Source organism: Struthio camelus, chromosome W (assembly GCF_040807025.1).
Source record: "Struthio camelus isolate bStrCam1 chromosome W, bStrCam1.hap1, whole genome shotgun sequence".
NCBI classification, from domain to species: domain Eukaryota; kingdom Metazoa; phylum Chordata; class Aves; order Struthioniformes; family Struthionidae; genus Struthio; species Struthio camelus.
The window spans coordinates 18,504,368-18,531,578 of NC_090981.1; the positions used below are offsets into that span (position 1 = coordinate 18,504,368).

Below are 27,211 nucleotides of genomic sequence, written 5' to 3' on the forward strand. Positions count from 1 at the left end.
AGGAGATCCCATTTAAAGATGAGTAATTTAGATGTGTTGCATTAGGGTCTAGTAAAGGCTAAGAGGGCAAACAATTAAGGAGTTAGGAACAATGTGTTTTTGTAATACTGGACCTCCTTAGCTGGTGTCCAGTTTTGCATCTCCTGAGGTACGCCTCAAGACAACAAGATCTCTCAGAATGCAATTAGAAGAAACCAGCCATCCATACTGCTTAACATGGGACTGGAAAGTGTTGGAGATTTTTCAGGAAATGACTGAAGTAGTCAAAGCCAGACTGAAAGCTTTTGCTCTCTTAGGATATAAACCACGCGTCTTGTGCTAGACCACAAGTTAGTAAAACAAAACCAAACTGATTCACTAGGTACTCGCCTATAAACGATTTGGAGTAAGCTCATCTTCCTCTGAACCCTAGGTAACACACAAGGCTAGTGAAAGCAGGTTCATAAGTTTTCACTTTGGCACTTAGAGAAGAGGCTTAATACAGAATATATCCCTTTTTAGCTAGACAGAATAAGTTTGTAATAATGCATTCACATCTTTCAGGATTCAGCAAAAGAAATAATTCTCTCAAAATTCATGCTTAAGGATGGCTGCTGATAATTTTTCATGCTTGAAATATAAATGGAAATAATAAACTACAATAATCTCGCACCTTAAAATGTGATAACACATACTTACAGCACTCCAATGTCCTTCCAGGCCTTTTTTTTTAATCACCAGTTGCTAATTTTTTTTCAGCTGTTTTCGTAACTTAAGTCTTTCTGTTGGATTTTTGTATAAAATATAGTATCATAATTTAGAGAAAATTCATTCAAATGGCAGCTATTCACATTCCTAGCATGAACTTGAATAGCATGTTTTGGTTTTTAGATGTCAATATTTCATGGCAACTTTATCTTTGTAGATACCATAAACGTTTGACACTACTGTTCTCTTACTTGAGTACACTCTTAAAGGCAGAATAACTAAGCAAGGCTTTCACGCTAAAATGCCAGGATTTTGCCTGCAGTAGCTGTCTGGACTTATAGAAAACTGACCTAAGTGCAAGACATGCAGTACACGTGGATTAGTGCCAAAGGCCAACGCTGGGTATCTGAAGTATCCAACTGTTAAACCCAAAGTGCTTTTCCCCTTCTTCAAAAATAAATGCACACTACAATATCCATATCGTCTTTCTGGCTGTGCAGGTAGAATAGATACACATATGCTTAAAGATGTAGCATTCCTATAGAAAGCTGTACTCATGAGTGACTTCATACTACTTTTCTGTTTATATAAGACCAAACTGATGTTAAATCTTAATTCAAATGTAGTCATTATGTATCAAGAAGGATAAATTCAACAGGAATATGAGGCAATAATTTCCAGAGCATGTGAAAATATGACCAGACTTCAGCAATGACATAAAAACAGGTTCCTAAATATCTGGGTCCCTTTATTTATTTATTTATTTTTTTTTTTAAGTTTTTACCTTGTCTTTCTTAGTCAACGGCAATATAGGCTAGCTATAAGACATACTTGCAGATAACGACGTGGGAGATGGCTTATACTCACCATCATCAATGACAGCCTGCCACTGGTGCATGTGCTTCTGATAGGAAGATCTGACACTGAAAGCCTGGCACTGCCAGTCCCTGAAGGCAGGCACGCCAGCAGGACAAGAAGGGTTTTCACATATTCTGTACTGTATTGTGGGACCGTGACACTCTACTTCAAGGCCTGGACTAGAAAAGACAGCATAAATATAATGCTTGTTTGTGGAGGACATTTTGTCAAACTTACAGCGCAGTTTATTCGTTCTACATGTAAAGTCAGTTTAAATAGCAGAATTTTTGTTGAAACATAATATTAAGACATCATCCACTAGAAAATCAAATTTGCAAAACAAAACGTGTTTGCCTTCTTTTTGGACCAGTTACATTTCATGTAATGAGCTATAGATACTAAAATATAACGTATGCTTGGCTCCAAAGAAGCACCAGGATTAGCAGGAGTGTTCAGTAAAGAGAACTTCAGCTGTGTTACTGATATAGTTGGGTGATTTTTTTTCTAGGCTGACTGAGCCAAAGGTAGTGAAGGGACGCTTCCATTAATTTAGATTTGCGGCCTCCTTTGCAGGTGTGGTGTTACAAAGTTCAGATAACATCCTTTTTTTTTTTTTTCTGGTCCATCCAGTTGTACTTGTGAGGGCTAACGAACAAAGGCAAAAGAAAAGCAGATGCAGAAAATGAGGCTAATTATGGGGAACCTTGCTTGAAGAAATGAATGAAAGTGAAATTAAGATAGTCCTAAATTCTAGAACTAGCTTTTAGGCATGCAGCCAGAAGTGGGAGGGAATATGAAAGCATTCTGCATATCTGGAAGAGATTTTTCTGTTAGACTACCTTGCTTTTGTATAACTATATTGATGTTTCTTTACACAAATTTTTCTCTTTTAATCCTTTCCTGTTATCGTTTCTTTTGCCCGAAATCTGTTGTACTATCCTTCACCTTCCTTCATTTCCCCCATTTTATTCTTTCTGCTATTTTCTGAAACTATCTATTCTACTGTATTCCCACTTCTCTTCCTATTTTTCCCTTTTCTCTCCGCGTATGTGACCTATGAAAGAGAAATAGGGTATTGAGTTATTAAGAGAAAAATATCTTTTAGCTAACTACTAAGATCTCTACAGTGAAATACTAGTTCCACTCAAGTCAGTCGTAAAAATTACCTTTACCCTCAATGGCCCAGGATTTTCATTTTCACAAGATAAGAGTTTTATAAATTTTGTTTTCAGATATTCTACATCTAAATGCCTGCAAAACTGTTAGAAAGATCTCTCCGAAAAAGTTTTAATCCCTTGACTGTCCAAATGAAAAATAAGACAGCTTTTTCCAGTAAAAAAATTGAAAGATGAGAATTATATTCTAGACACTCTCCAAGTCAAGTAAACCTGTTTTTCTTCTTCAGGTGAAGTGGGAAACAGAACCTGTACCGGTCCACTAATGTTATCCGAGCTTTTGAGAACAGCAGAAATGAGGAAAATTAGTGCTTCCATGCAGTAAAGAAAAATCATTATGGAACAGATAATCTCTTAGGAATTACACGTTCAGCTCTCATTACCCATTTACACACACATTAAAAGCTCACAACTCCTACTTGGTTGAGTGAAGCTTATATGACCCATTTTTAGGAAAAAAAAAAAAAAATTCCCAAACCTAAAAGCCTTTTCTCCTACTGAATTTTTGATAAAAATGAATTGTTTATGTATATGGCAACTGTATCTTGGCAGGTTTCTGTATCTGTAAGAATGAGATTCTATTCAGAAACACAGATGAACAGCAATGGAAACCTGAACTTGTTTTTACCCAGGGCATTTGCGCTGTCGACTGCTGACTCCAGTGTTGCAAGTTCGGCTGCAAGTGCTCCAGGCGCTCCACTCCCCCTCCATGTGCTCCGCAAAAGAGGTCCGATTGATGCACTCGCCAGCCTTACACCACTAGGTCAAAATTAAGCTCTTAGGTAAATAAATCAAGACACGTACCAAACAATTCACTGCTCTAGAAGCACACCGAAAGCCCAACATAAACATTTTGTTGAACGCCCAATCCTCCTTTGAGTCAGGAATCTGTCTTCCTATGGATCCCGGTAGTTAATTTTTCTAGACTAGTAAACGTAACAGCCGGAGACCCTTCTCTAAGGCCCTGCAGGCACGTAGCATGTGCGACTCTTGTCCAGAGGCTTGAGCTCAAGTTCATTCCTAGCATAGGGTACCTACTGGAACAGCCTGCTGGAAACGATCCCTGTGCCAGACAGTCCCCTTCACTTGAGCCTGGGCACTGCCTAGGAGAGCACATTTGGGTCCAACTCAAACCCACTGCAGAGATCAATCCCCAAGTGGTCTATACAGATGATCACAACACAGCATTCAAGGCTGTTCCCTGGGCTTGTTTGGTTTACTAGCATAGACATAGCCAGCGGGAACTGCACTGGTCAAGGATTAGCCAGTGACCACTGTCGTAATATAAAGTTATAGAGTTATAGAGTTTTAGAGAAAATGAGGTTTCATTCATAATTTGTATTCAAAAAGTAGACGATGGAAGCCCGAGTAAGCTAGTCTTGAGGCTGTCAACAGAACTTCTGGCATTTATTAAAAAAAGGCCAGAGTATCAGCTCCATAATCCTACATGTATATATCATTTGCTGAAGAAACGACTGCTATTTCTCCTGTAAAAATTATCCAGTTAAAATTGCTATGTTCCATAATCTGGTACAAATCATCATACCTCTGTAGAATAGTAGTACTTTATCAACTTACGCTAACTGAAAATCGGTCCCATGTCTTATGAAATGTTAAAAACTGCAAAGCCATAAGGCTACAAAAACACAATGAACAATTAATTTCACTGACATCTGGAATTTAACATATTTCTCTTTGCACTCTGAATTATTTGAATTACTGTTATTAATGGGTACAGTGCCTGAAAAAATCTCATATTTCAAGCAAACCAAACCATGCCAATAAAGCAGTCAATAAAGACCTTTGTAACTTCTTATAATATACACTTCTGCTATTTGCAGTGTCTGTGCCAATTTCTTGTCTGGTGAACTTAAATTTCACCTGCAGTTTCAAACTGGTCTTGACTAATCAATCTTCATTTTCTGCCTTAAAATATTGCCTTGTGATGATGGCATAATTATACCACCTTTGAAAAGTCTTCATATCAGACAGATGCATTATTATATTGGGTATGCGATCACAAACTACAGATTTTGTAGTGCATTTGGATGTTTCAAACTGAAAATGCTCATATTTATACACAGATATTCTTACAGGTACAGTAGGTAAAATGAAATTTTGTGCAGGGAGAGCATCTGCCTTATAAAGAGGCTGCAGGTTGCTTTTTATAAGTCCTCAGTTAAACAAAACAACTAAACTGGAATGAGCCTGAAATAAGACAGGCTGAGCAAATTAAATTTCCATCACTTCCTAAAGATCCTAAGAGCAGAAAAGGAGATAACAGTACTCAATCTCTGCAATCTAAAGCAAAACAAAGTAAGTGACTTGTGAAATCAGAAGCTCATCTTGGACAGACAAAGTAGATAAGAAGAATCCTTCCAAATGCACTGAGATGCTCCAGTGACATCTGCTTCATTTTTTACTGCTAGACAGACATAACATATCTCTGTAGTCTGGCATGCAGTTCAGCCAGCAGTTGTCATCAGAATCAATACCTCCTCTTACCCTCACTGCTCAGTGTGAGCCCCCTGCATTGCTTACTGCATGCTAGCTAAGCTCCACAATAAGCCAGCAATGCTACCTTCCTTGTGGACTTTTCAGGAGCCATATCACTACCATATCACTACTATCATTATGCTCCCACGAGCATCAACATAACTGTTAAGAACCAGTCCTCCGCTATGAATTGCTATTATCATGTTTTGCAAGTGAATTAACGAGGCACTAGCATTTATGTGCAAAACACACTAATTTGGATACCTAGTTGAAGATGGCTATGGTTTTATAATGGAAAATACTGGGTGGTCTTAGCAAGGGGTGTAACCCTCCTATTCCAGGCTCACAGTAAAGAAGCAGCCTCTAACAACAGACAAGAAATCAGTCACACACATTTTCAGAATCATAAGATGGCAGCAAATGTCATTGTCCTAGAGATATGAAAATGAATAAAGTCTGGGGTTTTTTTAGGTATGTAAAATAATACTACCTGAACAGTTCATTTTATGCTATTTGCAGATTTGTTTGCTTTTTTAGAGGATGAGGATGGTCCTTGGTGAATGAAATACAATTCATTGAGCACATTATCCCTGTGAGAAATTGTTGTCAGTGTAATAGCATGAAAATCCCAAGCATGCTCCAGCTCTGTTGTCTTTTTTACTTGAGTTGATTTACCTTCACTTAAAGTTATATACATACATGGCAGGGATTATTCAAACATGAACGCTTTTAAAGGACATTTAACATGAGTCCGACTTGAGGTGGCCATTCAATTTCTTTGATGGTGTATTTTTAATGATGTTTATCACTCTTTTAGGTGTGCTGATACTGAAAATATACTACATCTTTAACGACGTTTCTCCTAAAAAGTTGTATTACAAATCTGTATTGATTTTTCCCATGAGACTATTCCTACTAAAACTTAAATCATAGCAGAGGTCTTTATATCTTTGAAAACTTATGTTTCTATTTACAATAAGCAGTGCAACAACGGCATTCCATTCATAAAATAGGATACAAAAATTGAACGAGTTTGAAATAAAACAGTGTAAGCATTAAAACATCTGTGGCTTTGGCTAACAGAAAAATGTCAGTGTTTGTTGGGAAGTATACTCTTCACATCTCTTTCACGCATATATACACACATACATAAATATATATAAGTATACTGTATTATTTTAATGTAAATCAAAGGAAGCAGTAAGTTTAAACAAGTGCAAAGATCTGTTCAGCTTTTTTTCTAAAACGTAGGTGATCAGTGTAATTTATATTGCTTTGTCACTTTTGCTTTAGGAAAGCCAGCAACCTACCTTTCCAGTGTCACAGTCTGTTCCATCCATCGGTGGATCCAGTTTAGTTTTGCATTCTTTCTCATTTTCCACTTTACACCACAACCCAGTGCAAATGACATGCTGAAAAAAACAAATATACAGCTAAGAATAAAGTCAGTCTTATGCAGATGACCTTTGCATGTAATTCACTCATTTTGTCTCATGAAGTTACCAGCTCGGCGGCACTGAAGTCCATTTAAAGGCAGGTTAAACATGCACAAAAATCACAGTGGGCAAACCCTGCTTAGACTTTCATTGATCACTGACACATGGAACAAGTCAAGCTGTTGTGTTGACAGAGGGGAAGAACTGCAGAAGTCTCACCCTAGGGGTCACAGTCTTTGTGTACTCGAGATCTGACAAAGCACATAGGAACAATTTTGCCCCACGTTGCGAAGCTGCCCTGCGCAGAAACATTTTCCCAAGACTCAAGGAGTTGTGATACAGCCAAGGCTGAAATACGGATTATGCTTCCGGTTATTAGCAGACAATTCAGGAGCCTGAGCTGCGTACTGGGAACAGAACAAGTTCCTTAGGTGCAGGGGACACACTTCTTTTTAAACAACACTTGGAGTTTTCTGGGAATTATTTAAAAATTGTCTTCGTACTTTTACTGCTTTTATTTATTGCTCATTCATTCTATGTGAAAAGGAGAAAACCAGCACTGTAACTAGCAATAAAAAACAAGGTTTTAAGATGACTGCACTAATATGTACAGAGATTGCAGCTACGTAGACTTATGTTCTCTAGAAGAAAAAAGAGAAAGACATAAGATCCAGGAACAGGGCAACAGGCTGCATTAAAAGTAAAAAATAAATAAATAAATAAATAAATAAATAAATAAAGCTAGAATGAAAATTGATGCTTCATAAGCACTAGTGTGCTGACTCCCAACCTCTCCCACAGGACACACATAGCAGTGAAGTTAGCATTTTGCAGTCCCTCCCAAATGCTCCCTGAACTCTTTGGGCAATAAATTTCAGCTGGTTCTTCCAAAGGTTACTTAAACTGAGAAAGAACACAGAAGTGCCAAGATGGACTCATAGATGAGAATGAACAAAGCAAGATACTTCAGAAGGCAAATTAAAAGTTATTTTCACATTGAACATCCACAGTCTGGTCAGTCGAATGTTCACCTCTCAACTGCTAAAGTTCAGGTTTAATTTAAATTAATAACAAGCATACAACTATTCCCTGGAAAAAAAATAGACGCAACTAATGCGAGTTACATAAGTGATAGGAAAATCACTCTAATTTATGTGTTATCTTGTACAATCCAGAAAATCTTTCTCTAGAAACTATGAGGCTTCTTTAGGACTTGTAATGCCCCTTGTTATACCATCCCAATGATTGCTGCTACCTGATGCTCTTCCAATGATAGGTCATTTCTCTGGAAACAGCTCAAAAATTAATCAAACCTGATAGCCACAAAGAAGATGCAAAGTAAGATGACAAATCAGGTTGAAATATATCTGTTGAGAATAGGAAGAGAAAGAGGGTAGACGAGAGGGGTGCTAGTCCATAGCAGAGATGGAAGGAAAAGCTGCTTATTTTGTCCATCCTAAGCATCAGAACAAGATAGTCTTATCCACTTCAAAAGAAAGCATAGCCTTGAAGTAGGTTCATGTGTTTCTCTAAATTCCCTTAGCAGCTTTCCCTAATACCCTCTAAAAAGCCCTCCTGCTCTCAAGTTCAGAATCACAACTTTGTTTCCTTACCCGGAAACCAGATGGAAGTGAACGGGGCCATTTGGGGATGCGTTGTGGCCTGAACGTTACTGCATATGCATTGTGAATCTCTCCAAATAGGTGCAGTAACCCCAAACAGGGACAAAAAGGATCCAGAGAGAGGGGGGGACAAAAGGTAAAGATCAGTAGGTTTTCAGAACCCCAGGCTGCAAGAAGACGTGCTCTTTCTGACTGAAGTGATTTGTTACATCAGTAAACCTACTAAGAGTCTCTGGTCCTTTACATCATGCATGAGAACTGAGTGATAAATCTTACGCTACCCCGAAAAAAAAAAAATCTTACTGCACAGGAAACTTGATTCAATAAAAGATTGTGTCTGAACCAGGGAACAGGACAGTTCCAGTGGGAGTCTTGTAAATAAAACTGTCTGTAGTATCAGCTTCAAAAACAAAACAAAAAAAACCCCACAGATTGCGGAGGGCCAAAGCATTGCATAGAAACAAGATTTCTAATTCATCCTGTAACAGCCTGTAAAGGCTCTTCACAGCCTTTTGAAGAGGCTGAACTGGTAAGACAACAGTTAGCCCATGCAAATCCCAAAATGAAGTTACAGAAGATCTATCCTATGGCTGGGATAATTTTAACTTTTTTCGATACCCAACTGTAATTTGTATTCCTGTTCAGAACAATTCAGAGAAGAAACAGAATTTATGTTTCTAAAACTGTCTATAATCATGAATTTTAAGATACAACTTCAGAGTCAAGAACCAAAAGTTAGAAACAAGACTTCTGGGACAGTTTCAGAAGACTATGTAGTTGTGACAGACTGTGCAATGCTCTACCACAACATAGTGCTTCGGTACCCAACTGTGAAATGACAGAATATACTGTTGGCACAACTCAACCTCACTGAAACAAAGATAAATGCTAATTTAATTTTTCTAATTCAAACCAAATTCATTTATGTACCTGAATCTTCGTTCCTCAATTATTCAGTAACAACATTTGAGGAAAAGGCATCCAGGATTTCAAAAAATAAAGTGAACTTTTCCTTTATGTCATTACATCTTAAAGCATGCTTCAGTGTGTGGTTTTTTTTTTTTAAACACTTTCACCTTATGCCCAACTTCACCAGCATAGAACTGCAGAACAGCTGACAACAAACCTATGGTTCCTTACGAATTCAGAAAAAGTTATTCTAATCTTAAAGAAGACATGAAGCCAGATTCACAAGGATTTGGATGCCTAAACACACAGAGGCACTTGAGCTGTGTAAAGTCAATTAAATCAAGATGCTTGACTTGCTTAAGTGCTTTGTATGCATATCTGCATGTTTTCACAAATACTTCTACACCACCTCTTTATGAACCATGAACCTAACTCCCCCCAGTTAGACACATCTTTGAGCTCACTTCCCCTTCACTAATTTTTAAAAATAAGAATCCATGACTATTTACATTTCATTCTAGACCTTGAGATTCCCCAAACCCAAGAAGTGGAATTACTAAAATTGGAGGATGACCTATAATTTTTTTTTGGCCTTTGGACTTCATTTCAAACCCCAAATATATTGACTCCTTGTCATTCTTCAGATTGTGCTTCTGCTGCAGAAATAAAGAATCTAGAGACTACTCTCCCCATATAACTTTTGACATTTGGGAATTTCTGCATGTGGTTGGGGACAAATCATGATGAGCACCTCAGCACTTTCGCTAAAAATCCTTAATGCTACAAATTAAACTAGGACTGAAGTGAAAATTAATAGAAATCTGGAGGCCAGTATCAATATTACAGTCACTCCAAAATCAGAGCACTAACTTCTAAAATAGAAGTTTGCTCCTTCAGGGAAGAAAGTTTAATTCACTCAGAATCTGCATAGTTAAGTTAATGTTCATAAAGTTTACTAGACATCTGTCCTAAGCATAGTACAAGAGCCGTTAGTTATTTAGACTAGCCAGGGGAAATAAAAATTATTGAAGGTGATAAAGTTATATTGATGATATTAGACTATTCATAACCTGTAAAATATTTCATTGTGTGTATATTGGGAAACAAAATGCTGCCAAATACAAAAAAAATATTTGTTTTGAAAGAATGAGTTTATCACAAGTATTTAAAAGCAACAGCTAGTAAAATATCACATGACAGTCAGAGTAAAATACAGAAAGAGCAGAGGTCATTCCAGCTTTTTCAGGAGCTTTTTTGAATTAAAAGAGTGAGGGAGATTTGTGTGCCTGATAGGGATGCTATTCCAATCATATAAGCATCTGGAAAGAAGGTGCCTGTTAAGAATAAGGAACAGAGACAAATGAAAAAAAAAAAGGCAGGTCAGAACTGGATTAGTGTGAAGTCAAGATTGTTTAAAGTCTGGTGGTGGAGACGAGGATGGCTATTTCACCATGGCTATAATATTTCCATGACTTTTGTTCTTTTCATTGTGATCTTTCCCTGAAACGCCTTAAAAATCATGATGAAATATAACCAGCCTCCTACTTCTTTGCAAAGATCACAGCTGTGTTATGACAGGAATTGTTTTAGTGGAACTCACTAGATAGCATTCACATCCTGGACTTTAATCTTAAAAGCCGACATTTAATAGTTCAACAATTATATTCCTTTGTCAAGTTCTACAATCGCGTTTAATCACCAAGTATTACTTCTGGGCCATGATCTCGCTCTCTGTTATGTGAAATAATGTTAGGGTCTAATTGATTCTTGTGTGAGACACCATGGGCATAAAAGCAAACTTGGCTCCCTTACAAGGTAAGCAGAGTGACACGGTATAAATCTTGTACCCTGAGATACACTCATACTTTTTTTCTCAGGATCTATAAATTTCGCTCAGGGTATGAATAAGAAGTCTTTGAAATAAAATCTAGATACCATTCATGAAAGAGGAGTGCAGGTCCTCAATGGTCCCTCTAGTCCTTCGCTTTTGCCATTAAATCATAAAGAGGAATTCCTGACAGCAAGGGAAAATCATTGGCACTTGCAAAGTTTCTGAGAGGTTACCATATAATGCAATTGTAAGTTATCCTAAAGTGCTATTCAATAATAATTTTTGCAGAAAATTAAATCTCAGCAGAAAGCTCTGGTCCTTGTAGCACCGACATTTTTAGAAGAATATTTCTAGATCATTAAGAGAATTAACTTTCATCACTACTCAATTGCTCTCTTGGCTGAACAGTTGTTACACAGAAAATATACTTGCTTAGTGCTAAAGACTACATGAAAGTCTGGTCATCAAATGATCTCATACTCAAAAAAAGGAGTCTGATACAGTTCATAATTTATCTTTTACACTGTTACACCACGGTGCATGTACTGTTAAGCTGGTAGAATGTATCCAAGAAAGTCTTGGCTATAAATTTTTGATTTATTTAAGTTTAAAGGAACCTCCTGCTTTCTCCAAGATAACTGCAAGCACAATAAACAGCCAATTACTGGCAGAGCAAAAGACAGAAAGTGTTACAAATTTTTTTGTGGGGAACAATCCTATTATTAAAAAGTATATGGTGACAAAAGAAAGTTGTTTGTATTTCACTGAAAATTCAGTGGTTGCCACTGTATAGTAAAATAATTACTGTAACAAATTAATACTGCAACTACGGAAATATTGCCTTAAATTTAGAAGAGCCTTCCAAACGCTGACTTCCTTAATGGCAGCCACAATAAGCTGCACAGTCAACTCGGTCAACTTTGCATCACCTTCATAATATGTAAAATATGATAATTGTTATTTCCATCTAACATCATCATATGTCAGATGGAGATGATAAAAAAACCCAGCTTCTAAAATGAGCTTTGCAGTTAAAAAATGTCAACATTGCCCAGTCCATGGGCCAGAACCCATGAAAGATTTCTGGAAAGTTTCTATACCTTGGTCCTACCCCTATTTAAATTGCAACAATTTTCTTCCACTATTCATACATGGTAGAAACATGAGGAGGGTGGCTTTCTTACCCTTTGAGCTGTGGTCTGTTCTTTGCTCTTGAGTTTCTTCCTTGCTATAGAAACCTTATTTTATTGGATTAGGATACTCTTATGTAAGCTTCCCTGATAGAACAGCTTCATTTAAGACTCACTGCAGGGAACAAAAGGAGATCTGAACATAAAAGACATAGGGCTTGCTATATCTAGCTCTTCAGGTCTACAGTCCAAAGATCAAATTTTCTGGATTTTTTGTGTGTGCAGGGAAAGAAGGAGGGCTGCTTCAAGACAGAAGAGCGCAGAGGAAACTGGCAAGGTGACTTTAAATAGTTTGGCAATGGAGCTTTACAGAACTTCCCCCATCACCTGTGCCCTCAGATTTTCTGGGGTCTGCCCTTTTGTATGTTTTTATGTAATTTCTGGTATGAGTAACACAGGTCCAAAGTTCTTAAAATGATTGTAACTGATTTTTATGGTTCAGTATTTGCATTTAGGATTTCTATTTCAGGGGCATCAATTTTGCAGAGGACCCTTGCCCTCTAGCATTTCTCCAAAACTGTTAAAAAGTTCCCTTTTTTCTTGCTGTTAAGATTACTGGCTTACGAAGTAGCACACTTACGAAGAAGACAGAGAATTAAATTGCAGTCTGTCAGAAAAAAAGGAACAGGTGAAAAGACCAGCAGCCTTTTGTATGGTCTTCTGTCACTACCAGGTTCTTTCCTGGTACCAGGTGTGTACTCTTACATAAAAATGCTAGAAGAGGAGAAATCTATTGAAGATAACGATTAGAAACGGACAATCAGATACCAAGACCCAAAGTGCAAATACTCTCTGCACAAACAACGGAAAAGCTATCAGGGTAAGATACTGACTTTAACTTCCTAACATTTCTAAAATAGTAACGGATATTAAAGAAACCTTAGAGTCACAATTCTGGGAGAAATATGGGAAAGACATCTGCGAATGATACATAACATGCATGGGACCAACTAGGTACCTGAACTGGTATGGCTGAATTAAAACTAAACACCACAGGTATCAAAGGAGGATATGTGCCCAGGGAAATGAAAAGCGTATAAAGGTATTATGCAACACCGAGTCTCCATGCTTGACTATCTGCTCAATTAATTTTAAAAATCTTTTACCTGCTAAACCTGTGACCTACAAGAAATAGGGGGCTAACTCTGTACATTTTCTTGTTTAAGATGGGTTTCTGGAGAATGAAAAACCAAAACCATATTTTGGAATTTAAAATACATTACTAAAAATCAATCAGTAGATTGTAACGTATACAGAAGTTCTTGCAAGTAATTAAGAACCTTTCAAGAATCATTATAAATGAGTTCTCTTGCCAGTCACTCAGAGTGAAAATGTTCTAACTAAAGAAGATAGTTAAAATGAAAATCAAAAACCTAAAGCTCGTTCTTTCAGCTAAGCCATTCTCAGCATATGGTAGTCACACATGTACTGCAGTGTTTCCTTTCGGAAACTTTAGGATAAAGATTATTCCTCACTCAAACAAGCTAAAGAAAGAGTATTATTTCCAATCTGAAAAGATTAAGAGAATGAAAGAAGTAAAGAAGTGAGGAACTATTCTTCCATTTTAAAAACTCCTGGCCCTTCCAGGCTCTTTGCATGTCTGACTCCGCTGACATTTCATTTTGCAGTTCCTCCTAACCCCCATTTTACCAACCCACACTCTGCACGCTCTCAGTCTTTCTGCCGTTGTAATATCATCTCTTCGTCTTGTCTTGGTTACCTTTTCAAGGGCACCCTACATGTTTAGTACCTGTCCTGTTTATGTTAAGAAAGGATACTTTTTCTCTATTAAAACCATTCTTAAAATGCTTCTTCAATGAGAAGCCTACTAGCATTAAGCCATAAAATTATGCAAAGCACTTGAATTTTGTTAATCTAGCTTTCTGAGATTAACACACAGAGATATCACTTAGTGCAGTGGTGTGAAGGGATCTGAGCAAACTCACTTAGATACTGCAACTCCTATTGCCATGGTACTGCAAGGCTCTGCCCGGGCTCTCTCTACTGAGAGCCTTGCCAACACCGCTATCCTCCCTCAGAGCTAGCGCGGGCACAACAAGCTGAAATTTAGACACGGAGGTTCAAAACCCAAAAGTTTGTAAACTTAAAAAAAAGTTTGTAAACTCCTAGTTACAAAAGTGCTAAGTTCCTTCTCAAACACATGCACAAAAAATCTGCTCGCTGAAAAAAGAATTAGTAGATATGTTTTCCAAGTGTACACCCATCCTTACCTGCATTTCTTGGCAAAAGGAAGCAGTTGGCCCAAAAAGAATTTGACACTGTTCGTCCGCAGTGTACGTCATCCCTGGGAGTTTGGAGGGAATAATCACAGAATTGAGGCTCTGAGGATTCGTCTGTAGCAGACAGTTACTGGCCTTTGACCTGGCAATAGGCAGAGATTTATATGCTGAGCAATCCTGCAGAGTCTGATTATCATGCTGACATGAAACGTGCATTTGACATTAAAAAGAAAAAAAAAAAGGCAGGGATTGACAAATCTTAATTTCTTTTTTTTAATTTGGTGCTGTCATTCAAAGAAATGACTCCATATAAATTAATAGATCTGCCTCCTTGTTAATTTAATGGTGTGACCTGATGTTCCACATTTACAAAAAGACAACGTAAATAAGCAGGAGTAATAGGAATTTCAGGAAAACTCTGGAAAACATTTTAGGGTAAACATTACTTAACTGATTATGGTTTGGATTAAGATTTAAATAATTATTTTAAAAGTAGACAGTTTCTAATGCACAGGCAGTTGTGTGACTTGCTATCCACATCTACTAAGGTCTTAATCACTTTAAATTAAACACCTATATTTTAAAATACAACCACTTCTGAGCTGGTTGTCAGAAATTTAACTTTTCTCAAAACCTGAAGAAAGAAGGACTTAAAAATAATTAAACCTGTTTTATATACCAAATCATGGAGTTCTGAGTTCTGAATTGACACATCTGATTTATATTAGCTATTCCAGTGTCATAAAGCAGACCTTTTGAGGATTCCTAATCATTGCAAGTAAACTGTCAATAGGTCTACCCATCAATTTCATAAATTAATGCACTGTGAAATAGTTCCTATTCAGAGACACAGAGCAAAAATTAATGTTTTAATTGGGTTTCTAGGTATTCCATTCTATATTAAACACTTTATAGCAGATTTCTACTAAAAGAACTAACAAAATGCAATTATGCTGAAAGGCAAATCAGACTTCACAGAAACTATATAATGTTCATAGGTCATTTACAATCCAATATTTTTTGAAAATATGTTGCATATCAATATACTTTAAAGCATATTTAAATATTTCATACATAACTATACATTAGCATATGAAAATATTATAAAAGTAGAAACAAATGCTGAAATTTGAGAGCTTAATTTTAAGTGATCTTTCAAATATTACCTGGTTCGTTATGATTTGAATTATTTTGGTGGACTACAGAAACAGGACTTCCCTCTGGAAGTGGCAGAAAGTATTAAAAACTTGTAATTGCAGGATACTTTTTGCAACTACTTGTAAAAGACAAATGGTAAGAGTTTTTTTTCTTGAATGAAATACCTGAGAAATCTTTCCAGATCTTCCCTGCTGCACCGGGACCATGAAACATCACCAAGATTCTGTCCTTTAATCCATTCTCCAGACATGATATGGAGACCATCTGCACAGGATGGGTGGTCATTGTCGTGATTTATTCCCATACTGGATTTTGAAGTTATTAAAAATAAAACAAAACACAACAATATAATAAAATGTTTTCAAAATGTTTGTAAGTCACAATTCTTGCAAGTAGGTAAGAGAAACTTGTGTATGGTACATGTATGAAATGTCTTTCAACTTTTTTTCCATAACCCCTTTCAAAATAGTACATAGTATCTTGACCAAAAGACAGGTCTATGTCTAACATCTGAAAAGTGAAAGTGAAGTCTCATCCATTTGATGAGAAATATTAACAGCTGTCCAATACATAATTTGAGACAACTTCTGAATATTCAAACTCACACAACTATCATGATTTCAATGAACCGAACTTCTCTTGCTAACGGGCAAAAGCAGCACTGGAAATTTATGTAATAAAATCACAGAATCATTCTATAGTTTGGCAGCGATCTTAATTTCATACGGAAATGGTTTGCTACAATTTTATAGGACGTTAAATTGTTTACTAGTTTAATGTATGATTATCATACCTAAAAAATCATTTAATTGTGTTTTTAATGCCTACTGTTACAAAGAACATCGATGGAGCAATGCAATGAATCCCGATTTTAAAGGCTCGGCACCCCTATCATCCCAGTAAGTTCTCACAGATGGCACCGCCATGAAGAATTCCACTAAAAACCCACTCGAGGTTGCTGCTTTAACTCAACCAAAGACTCACTGTTACTCTCTTCGACAACAGGCAAAGACGGAGGAAGAAGGCAGTTTTCAAAGAAAAAGGTGTCTTAAAGTTTTCAAAAGTAGCTGCTATGTGGATATGTGCTTGATAGGCATAAGAGGAATAAATGAAAGACTCTCAGCTGTTTTTGAAGATTTATAAATGAGTATGGGGACACTCTCCAGAGCTCTGCATCCAAACTGGTACTGGAATTTGGCAGCTCCAGCCTGCCCTGCAGAAAGCAAAACTTTACAGTGAATGAAGCATTATACCTAGTACCAATTCCTTCAGTCAAAGAAGAGTAAAATTGCTTAAGAGACTGCATAGACAGGAGAAGTTTGCCACTTCTGCAGAGAAACTAGAGGACATCGTGCTTCTTTAACATGTCACCACACTGTAGTGCCAAAGGGCAAAAATGGCTTGCCACCCATCATTGAAAACGCCATCTCACTTTTCTTCTCCACTCCATCCCAGTCCCCTGCAAGGACTAGGTCAAATTTTACATTAAGTTTGGCAAGCTGCATTAGCTTGCGTTTACTAATGAAAGGAATTTAAACACCCTTTAGGGCTTTATCCTGGTGCTCAGCCTCTTACGATGATGTGTGCACTCTACAGTCTGGAGCACTGGAATAGCTGCCTCTGCATGAATGAGATGAATTTGCTAATTGCTAACAGCATAACTGAGGCAAAATAATCTGTTTTGCTGTCATCTTAACCTCTTTCTTTTCCTGAACTGTCTGAAAAGGACAAAACATCCACAAGAAAGTGCTGTTGCACTTTCCTTAAATATTTTCTTACATATAATTTCTTAGGTATTTTTTTCTTATATATAACGCTTAAAATATAGAATTTCAGATGTCCATAACTCCAGAGTTACATCCCTAGTGTAGCTCTTCCAGAAGAAGATCACACAGAAAATCTCACGTCACTTTACTTGTTTGCTGACTGCACAAGAAATGGATTTTGATTACAGCTCTTCAAGCTGTAAATTCTTAATGTAAAAAAACCTCATTTATCAGTATCCTATGTGATATATATGACACATCATTTATGATTTGAAATAAAGAGCACACATACAGAGCACACATCAACAATAATCTTGTTGATATGATTTATTAAAGAATTCACGGCTCCCATAAACAGAGTCAGAACAACACAAATCACACATTATAGAAATATTCTCTGGCTACTATTCTCTCTCACTCAATCTGAAGAACAATTCTCAAAAGCAGGCTCTGTGACCTACTTGTTTATAAAATCATCCACAAATCCACGTGCTGAGCTGAATCAATATCTTCACCATTGCAAAAAATTCCACTAGCCACCATTACCTAAAAGCATCGGTGTAACACTTTTTTTTTTAATCTAACGTTACAGAAGCATTCTGTAACTACATGAATTCTGAGGACAACACTGTCTTTTATGGCGGGAAGTGTTGAAAGCATGTATACACACCAGCAACATTAACTTGCAGCAATAATAACAAGATCTAATACCAATGCTTCAACTTCTATATCCTTGTTACACTCCTCCTACTCAGCTCTGACATTCGAGTGAAGTCCAAAATTATGTGCAGTTTAAGTACACTTAACAAAATGCTCAGCAAGTCCCAAAGAGCAGTATCAAAGCTTTTGAACTATCAGAATGAACAGTTAGTTCAAAAGAGAAGTACAGTTCATTATGTTAATATCAACTAACTAATCTACAAGAGAATATGTGAGGAGTGGGCAAAACAGCAACAGACCCTGCTTTGCAAAATTTGCAAAAAATCATCTCTGTGTTGATCTCTTCTATAACACAGAAATGACTGCATACCTTTATTTGACCTAATATCAATTACCAGACCACATAAGAGCAGAAATGCAGTAATCCTGACTTCCTATTTCTTTCACTATGCCACGTTACACAATAAAGAAGCTGAACAGTCATTGCTACCCTTCTATCCAGCAAGGGATTAATAATGTAAGCACATACCTATTTCTTCATTAACTATCAAGGATATAAAAATATTCTGTGCTCATACAGCGACGTATCTCTAAGTTATGGTATTTTCTAACCGTTCTTCAGGTACCATCTACATGACTGGGACAACCACATCCTTTCACACACACACACACACACACACAAAAGGCATTTTAGAATTGGTGTGTGTTTGTGTATGGTGCTGTTCTGTATCTTAACACTCCTTTTCCTACAGGATTTACTCTGCTAGCCTTGGGCACACTGCCCCTCCTCTCCAGGAGCTCCACTTTTCCCACCGCTGAGATCACTCAACCTCACGCAAGAATGAGACAACTACATATGCATGTGGGAGCAAGACAAGCAAGTCTGGGCTAAGAGGATAAACTTTTTTAAATAGTCTGAAAAACTACAACTAAGAAAGAAGATAGTGCTGTACTTCAACAAGGAAATACATCCTATCTATACAGAAATCAATCAAACGCTGCTTTAAGAGCAGAAGTGTTATCACTTTCACTGAGATATAAAAATGCTCCATGCATTCTGGCTAAAAATATACACGCCACATATAATATGAAAGTAGGAAGCATCCTATGGAAAAACTCCCTAACTAAAATATTAGCAATATTTCAACTTACACATTGCAACCAAACTACATTTTAATAATCTCAGTTTAAAAGTATTTTGACAAAGAGCCTTGGTCAAATAAACTACACTAATATTATACATGGTTGTCAAGTCAACTGAAAAAATATTTTTATCTTATAAAACCACGCAAACTTGTTTAAAAGCCAGATTTTTGTTTTTTTTTTTTGTGATATCATGCAGAAAGCTGGAACAATCTACACTAGATTTTGAAGATGATCCCTGATCCCTAGATATGTTCTAGGAACACTAAAAAGAAAAATCCCTAACCTCTCTGTGCTTAGAAGCCAGAATTAACAACTCAGACTGAACAATTCTCTTACATTTTTCTATTGCTGCAAAATACAAAAAAGTGCATATTAGTTGGACTCAAGATAGATGACAACGTCTCTCCCTACAACCAAATAAATAGTTTATATTCTTGCAGGAACAAAATGCATTCCCATGTCAACCCATGTACTGAAAAAGTACCAGGAACCACACTTTGATTTCATTTGTTTATAGTTGAGTATTAAGAAATAAAAACTCTTTTATGTCTCAATAATTGGCCCTCGATCATAATGCTATATTTAAGTAAGTTAAATGAGGCTACACACACATCTTCTGGGAAGAATTAGGTCTGCAATATAAAGCGTTACTTTATATTCGCACTGCAGGACTGCAAAATTCTCAAACGTTTACTACATTCATGGCACCAAATTTGGTCAGTAATACTATACTATTCAGTTGGAAAGGTTTTATTTCTTATTTTTGACTATTTTCATCTTGGTTTAGAAATAGCAGGTGATAATCAGGTTATCACCGTCATATTTCACTTAAACGCATGGTATTGCAGATGAGCAATGATGATGCTATTAAACCAGAAACAGGTAATACAAGTACACAGACTGACTAGTATTCAAAAACGTAATTTAGGAGCAGGTAGTTGGGAGATAGCTGCGAAAATTGCTTTAGGTCTATCTGTTAATAAGGAAATTATTTTAATTAAAAAAAATTAATAGAGAATAGTAGCTACTGCTCAGTTTTACACGGTCACTAACCACAAGAGAGGGTGGGAAAGAGAATAGGAAGAGACGGATTAGGAAAAGCTTAAAAGCAGGCCCTCCAGGAACCGTGGTAGTTTTTCGAATATGGAATAATTTTAAATACATTCCCAAACCCTGAAAGATGAAAGTTCAGCCAAAGAAATATAAGCAGCAGAGGGATGATGAGTGTAAACTGCAGATCCAGAACAACAGTATCAGTTTAATCTCATGACAGAGTGAGAATGATTGAAAAAAACTTATTCCTTGTGCAGGAGAGAGTAAATGCAGGGGACACCTTATCTGACATTTAACAATTCAGTGATTCTATAATTACTCCGGCAGTGATTCTGTAATTAGTCTCAACAATTTTTTTAATCTGAGATTTGTGCCTCACAAGGATGTATTTGGTAAATGAAAATAACACCACTCCTTCGGCTACCACGGAGAGGGAGTGCTACTCTTTGTTAGCACTTGTATTGCACGTTTACAAAAAAAAATCTAAAGTGTTACCACATTATTATCTTTACAGTGAAGATGCTGTTTTAAACAAACAGCCTAGGAGCAGGTTTCTATATGCTATTTTATTTAACTAATGCAAAATGCAAAGAGTATGCATTACTATAGGACTTTTCTTTTAATTCCAGTTGGTGAAATACTGTTTCTTGCATAAATTTTTTTTAGTGTTTTAAAACATACAAGGAGGACTTCACAGACAACTGCATACATAGGTTATGATATATGGTACTACTTGTAAATGAATTATTTACCCTGATGTGCACTGAAAGACAAGTAACCCAGCTATAGAAAAGTTGTGATAGTAAAACGCATGAGACAATTTCTTTTGGAAAAACTCTCTCTTTAAACGTTCTCTTTAAACTTGTTGCTGGACATAGAAACCTTTATTCTCTTATTAATCATGATGAGGAAAAAAAAAAAAACAAAAGAAATATATTTAGCCAATCATTGTGAATCACTGCTGGGACTCTTAAGATGTTGACAACGTCAGGTTACATTTTCAACCTTAAAACCATTGATTAAGAAATACAACATGTAGACTAATATACAGAAGTGACTCTGTTCTGCATGCTGCTGTCCAGCTGAGTCCTTAACTTTTGCTGAACAGCTGCCTTCCTCTCTCTTACTCCAACCCTTCTAATTACCACACTTCAACAAGCCAAATCCAGACATAGCATGGTGTCATGGCCTTGTGACTTAAGCATATAAATAATATGAAGCTTTGATGTGACAGTCTTATTTAGTATCATAACATGAAGATCCATATGGCCCCTCACTGGATTTTTTTAAAGCAAGTATATGATAAAGGGAAAGTATTCGCCACTGGCAAATAAGATGCCAGGACTATATCCTGCAAACTGAAGTACGTCAAGATAAACAGTTATGTCTTTAATCCTGCGCCAAGAAAAAACACTGAAATACAACATATCTTCAAATGGAAAAAAATAGGTCATTAAGGGAAAGAAAACTTTGAGCTATCACCTATTAAATGAATTGCCAAAAAAGATGTGCATGTCCCTATTAATGAAAAACATGGACACTATATACATGATCTTTTGTCAACTTTTTAACTGTTCTTTTAAATGATCAGAACATCAACGAAGGTTATGCCTCTTGTAGAGCTACTTCTTTCTTCAGCTGTTTAGCTATCAGCAAAAAGCTGGTCATGCTTGTTCTCTGTTAGGCATGGATGCAAGGTGTTTGGATAAAATATGACCTATCTTGAGCCACTGTTTGTAGAACATGGACCGGATAAACTGTTTTTTAATAGTTTTGAAAAACCATGTACATTTTCCTGTTCCTTCTGAACTGAAAAAAAGGCAAGTGGAAACGCAAAGTACGTAATAAACTACATCCTCTTCTGTCATCTCTACTTGCATAAAGCTTCCAGACCACTGGAAAGTTTGGTATGATTTACCAAACTCTCACTGCTCACGTAATAATATCTTGTAAATCAGCATCATGACTGTGGAGCACGGATGCCTGCTGCGGTAGGCATGCAGAAAGACCAGAGGCTACCGATCTTTAAAGAACATCTCTGCTAAAGCATGCAGATTGAATGACAGAATCTAAGGCAAACTCAGGGACAGAATACTACCCTGGGAGTGCTTTTTTTGGGACAACGCCATTTTTTGCGACTACTTTCAATCTACTGTTCTTGGAGCAACATTAACTGTCTTGCCAGTATGGCTAAACTTCTAATAGATACTTTTCCTTAATTAAAAAGAGTAAAAAATTAAAGAGAGAGAGAGAGGGAAAAAAAGGGCTTTAAAGGTAGCTCAGTGTACTGTGCCTTTTTTTTTTTTAAAGCAATTGTTTTGAACAACTGTTTTGTAGTTTAATTCTTTTCTTAATCTGACAGAAAAAACAGCAGCAGTTCTTTGGGTAATTCCAGCATAAATCTTGTTTAAAATGGAAGAAGAACAACAACAAAAAAGTACTGCAATATGCAAAATGAAAATCTCTTATTATTTTTACCAGAAGAAGAAGCTAAATAACAAAGAAAAGGGGAAGGATTGTATTTTTGTTGTTGAGAGTAAATGAGAAAAAACAGTTTCTTAATCAGATGAGATGAAATTTCATAGATGAAATTTCCTGTAAAATGAACAGTGTTGAACTATCAGGACAGCAAATATTACCACAGCCAGTAATATCATACCAAAAATAGTATAAAAGTATGTCTATGTCATATGCAGCTATCCACAAACTGCAGAGGAGCATGTCCACTTCTCTGTAAATCTGTTAATGATGCAAATATGTGTATGGGAAGGTTATCTTCTTATAATGTTCTCTATGTATTTTGAAAACTATTTCAACTTTACAAACCGCAGCCATGCTTTTTAAATTATATTGCTCAAAGCTAGGTTCTTGCATTTACATTTAAGCTGACAAACAACAATAATTTAATTCTGAGCAAAAAACTCTGTAACTATAGAAATAAGTCAAAATAGTTAAGGCTCAACATCTTTGAGAGTCAGGCTGCTTCTATAAAGTATCTAAGCACATAGATATTTATATACCCAGAGGTACATTCGCAACTGTATGTAGGTATCTACATACAAATTTGGACTGAGAAACCTAACTTTAGACACCTCTGGTTGGAAAGCTCCTGGTTTGGTGACTCTGAAGAACATCGTGAAAGAATCATCTGATCTAAGAGGAGAGTAAAATTAAGGAAAGAAGCAATAGGGGGAAAATGACAGACTGCATGTTTGGGGGCGACGACGACAGGCGCTTCCCCTACACCTTCTATTGGCATCCTTACAGCCCATGGCACCAGAGAGTTATGAGAAAAAGAAGGAAGCAGGAGATTATTTGGGGACAGATTACCAGCCCAGGCGGTAGCTTCCTTCTTCCATAGCAGTCACTGCCATGGGAATGGCCAACATTGAAGGACCAAAAGGTAACTTGAGTCAGGATGCTGGGAAGCAAGAGCCCTGGAAGACGGGGCTCCCAGAGCTATCACTACCATCACTATTAAACGAAGGCTTTATTTACCTATCAGTAAATAGCGTAACTGTATCAGTACTGACACTTCGCTTCAGTATATTTCCTTGGCTAACTAACCTCTGCTTTACAAACATCTTTTAAGTCGATAATCAAGAAACAGTCACGATATCAGAGTTGGCTTAATGTACAAAACATTCTCTCTAAGAAACAAATTTTCTTTAAGAGAGATGCTGGCAATGGCACAGCATATAAGTGATAGGCATATTCTGAGATGTTATTACTATTTACTTCCTAAAAATTTACTGACTCAAATTCAATGCTTATTACTATTGAGATCTTCACAGCAGGGATTTTCTCTCATTACGACCATTCCAGCACTTAGAACAATAAAGCTCCAAGTCTTAATTAATCTCTCTGATACTAGTATACAACTTACACAAACCATGAGAAAAAAATACCCAACATTTTAAGAGGATGTACTCAAACTAGAAGATATATGTCTTTTTGCGTAAGAATTAGAGAAAGAAATAGAAAACCAATGGTCCCTGTTTTACATCAAGGAAAGGGGAGATACAAAAGTGTAAAACAGAAACAGGAAGTTCCCCCCTGACAGTAGTAAAGGGAAACTTTAATGCCAAAATAAAGAAAAAGCGTGTGTAGGTGTCAAGAAATGAACTTCTCTTAAGCCTCCTAGATCAACACATTCAGAAATCCTATTGGCTCTTAATTTTCTAACTAAAAATCAGATAATTTAAGTCAGTGGTTAAATGTTATTGACAAAATTCACAAAAACTAAATCGGAAGCCTAAAATTCATACTATTTCAGAGGAGAAGACCTGACATTGGAAAAAGAATACAGTAACCATTCAAAACATCAATAAAATAAAAAATCATGATGTTGATCCCAGTATTTTCATACTTTTTAGTCTACCTTTCACATAAGTCAAAAGCCTGAATACAGGATTGCAGGACTAACTAGGGAAATACGCACTACTGATGAAAGCAGTTACACATGCTAAAACATTTCTGTAACAGTGGGACCTCAGAAGACAACCACCTACAGCATGAGCTCCTGAGTACTGGTTTTTGTTTCTAAAATATTCTGCAACAAACTAAACCTGTACTTATTTCTGCAAGAAATAGTTAGGTTTTTAACTTCAATAATTGTTTACCTTGCTCATTTCAAAACATTTCATATTGCGGGCCAGTGCCTTCAGATCATATAATTGTTTCATTTAGGGTTCATTTCTGAATGAACTAAACATGACTTGATCACTGAAAGAAATTAATTCAGCTGTCTTGTCATAGCACAAGATCGTCTGAAAAATGCACTATAGAAAGAAAATATTTTTCTTCCTATGCAGTAAAATAGCATAGTGTGTACTTTACATAGCATGTAAAAATAAACTCTCCAAAAGTAAACTGTTACATTATTTCAAAGATACTTCAATGATATTCCTCAAAATAATGACAAACTTTTGTAAACATATTCATTTCTTTATGTCTGTACTTCCTCAGGTTCTTAGGCTGATCAAGGAAAAATTGCAACATTTATTTTGCACGTATTTTGAATTTAGTCAAATAATACAGGTAGGTATATTTACTTGTTGTACAGGAAAAATTAAGGGGTTTTGCCTCATATTTTCATTTTGTTTGAGAACTAGTTTTTCCTTATCCTATGCTGTTTGATAGGTTTCTCCTCACAACATCAGGAGAAGCTAGGATGGTTAATGAAATTAGATTTAAAAAAAATAAAATAGGCGGCAATAGTCAAGTGACTTCTTGATCCAGAAAGAGTTTTTGTGAAAATTTTCTAGAATGTGTGACTCATGTTGAAAGACTGAAAGATATACAGCTGGTCTAAATAGCAATCATTTAATCTCCACTTCTGTGAAAGTTTTTAAGGATGGGTAAGACAAATCTCCATGAGAAATACTCTAGTTAAAATGATTCTCCTCTGGGCAAAAAACTCTTTAGGTCCTTTTGAAGGGAACCTTCACTCAAATGTTTGTCTCCACTTCGTCGTCGTTGTTTTCTCTCTCCCCATTCCCAGTGTGCTTTCTTGCAGTTAGTATTGATAGATCAGCAGATGGAGATGATCAGGCAGAGAAAACAACTCTCTGAAATATCACTTTACTTTCTTTTTTTGCAAGAATCTATTTTAGATTACAAAGGTTGAAGACTCTGGCTGCATAATGAAACCGAGACCAAACTGAATTGAGCGTTCTGCAATGCAGGCTGCCTCTCCAATCTGTTTTTACATTTTGCGACAACCGTTTATACATCCCTGGCTACCTGCTTTTTCATGTTTAAGACAGCCTTCCCAATTTCTATCTACGTGGCTTGTTTCTAGCCTTCAGGATGCTGAAGTTCTGGAAGAAATGCATCCAGGTTCAGAGAGCATCCTGTCCTTCGCTACTGAACAAGATTCGGTTTATTCTTCATTTCCACTGTTTTTAAATGTCTACTAGAGTACACACAGTGAAACATAATGTTTTCTCTGAGGACTCCAAATGGAATTACTGTGAGAATAAGGTGACTGGGATCTGATCCTGATGCGTTTTCCCAAATTCGTTTGAATGTATACGGAGGGATTTGAAAGTTCTGAAATTTTACAGTGTATTCTGTTACACTTTTCCCCAGGATTCGCATATTAGCAGTTGAGCTTTTCTGTCCTTCCAGGAAGGTCATGCTGCATCCTTTCTTTTCCTCAGCCTCACAGCAAAGCAAAGCCATAAAAAGATTTCCAGTTGAGAACCGAATGTAACAAGAGCCAGAGAGCCTGGCTCTTGCAGCAGCCCTGGAAGACCTGCCAGGACTATTGATAACAGCTACAGCGGGCCTCCTCACCAACTTTAACTTGTGTTGGATGCTATTTCACATCCAGCAGCTGTTTAAGAGTGTCAAAGATAGGTCTGAAAGTGCTGCTCAACAAAACTCTCTTTATAAGATCAACATCCTACATTCTCAAGTTTGCTTATGCAGAACATATGCATCTCACATAACTCTGCAAATTCTTTACAACTCCTTCCTATTTTCCAAAAGTAGGAGACTATAGATCAGCATTTCTCAGGAAGCATAAGGTGTTACATTTTTTGTTGATCGAGATGCCTTTTTTTCCCCAACTCCAGTAACCCCGTTACCAAGTTTTAGATTCTCTAAAAATATTTTTATCGTGCAGAACTTATTGTTCTGTAAATAATCTGATTTTATCATACCTATTTCAAATAATTTGCTAATTTACCCCATCAATGAATTTATCTACAGTTCATATTCTATTACTGTTTCTTTCCCCTTATCCTTGGTCTACTGTCAAAAGAGTAAGTGTACAGAAAATGAGTCTTACTCTACAGTCCCTTCTAACACTGGTAAATACTACAGTGAAAAAAGAAGGTGACAGCATGTGGCTACAAGACACCAATAAATCTTTCTTTTCAGAAAAAAAATAAATCAGTTTTTCCTTTATCATAACTACCAGTCAAATAGGCTCGTTTCTATTAGCCTAGAGCTGCTTTCTGCAATAAAAAAAAATAA

At 36.6% G+C, this 27,211-nt stretch overlaps 1 protein-coding gene across 2 annotated transcripts in view; it reads right to left on the reverse strand.

Moving 5' to 3' along the window:
• LOC138064239 (A disintegrin and metalloproteinase with thrombospondin motifs 19) overlaps positions 1–27,211 on the reverse strand; it is a 153,901-nt gene that overhangs the window by 46,383 nt on the left and 80,307 nt on the right. For both annotated transcript variants that reach the window (XM_068925928.1, XM_068925929.1), the window contains exons 9-13: positions 15,767–15,907; positions 14,436–14,586; positions 6,527–6,628; positions 3,349–3,479; positions 1,555–1,724 (exon numbers count right to left, since the gene is read on the reverse strand). In XM_068925928.1, the coding sequence (XP_068782029.1) occupies positions 1,555–1,724; positions 3,349–3,479; positions 6,527–6,628; positions 14,436–14,586; positions 15,767–15,907 (695 nt within the window). The remainder of the gene's footprint in view (positions 1–1,554; positions 1,725–3,348; positions 3,480–6,526; positions 6,629–14,435; positions 14,587–15,766; positions 15,908–27,211) is intronic.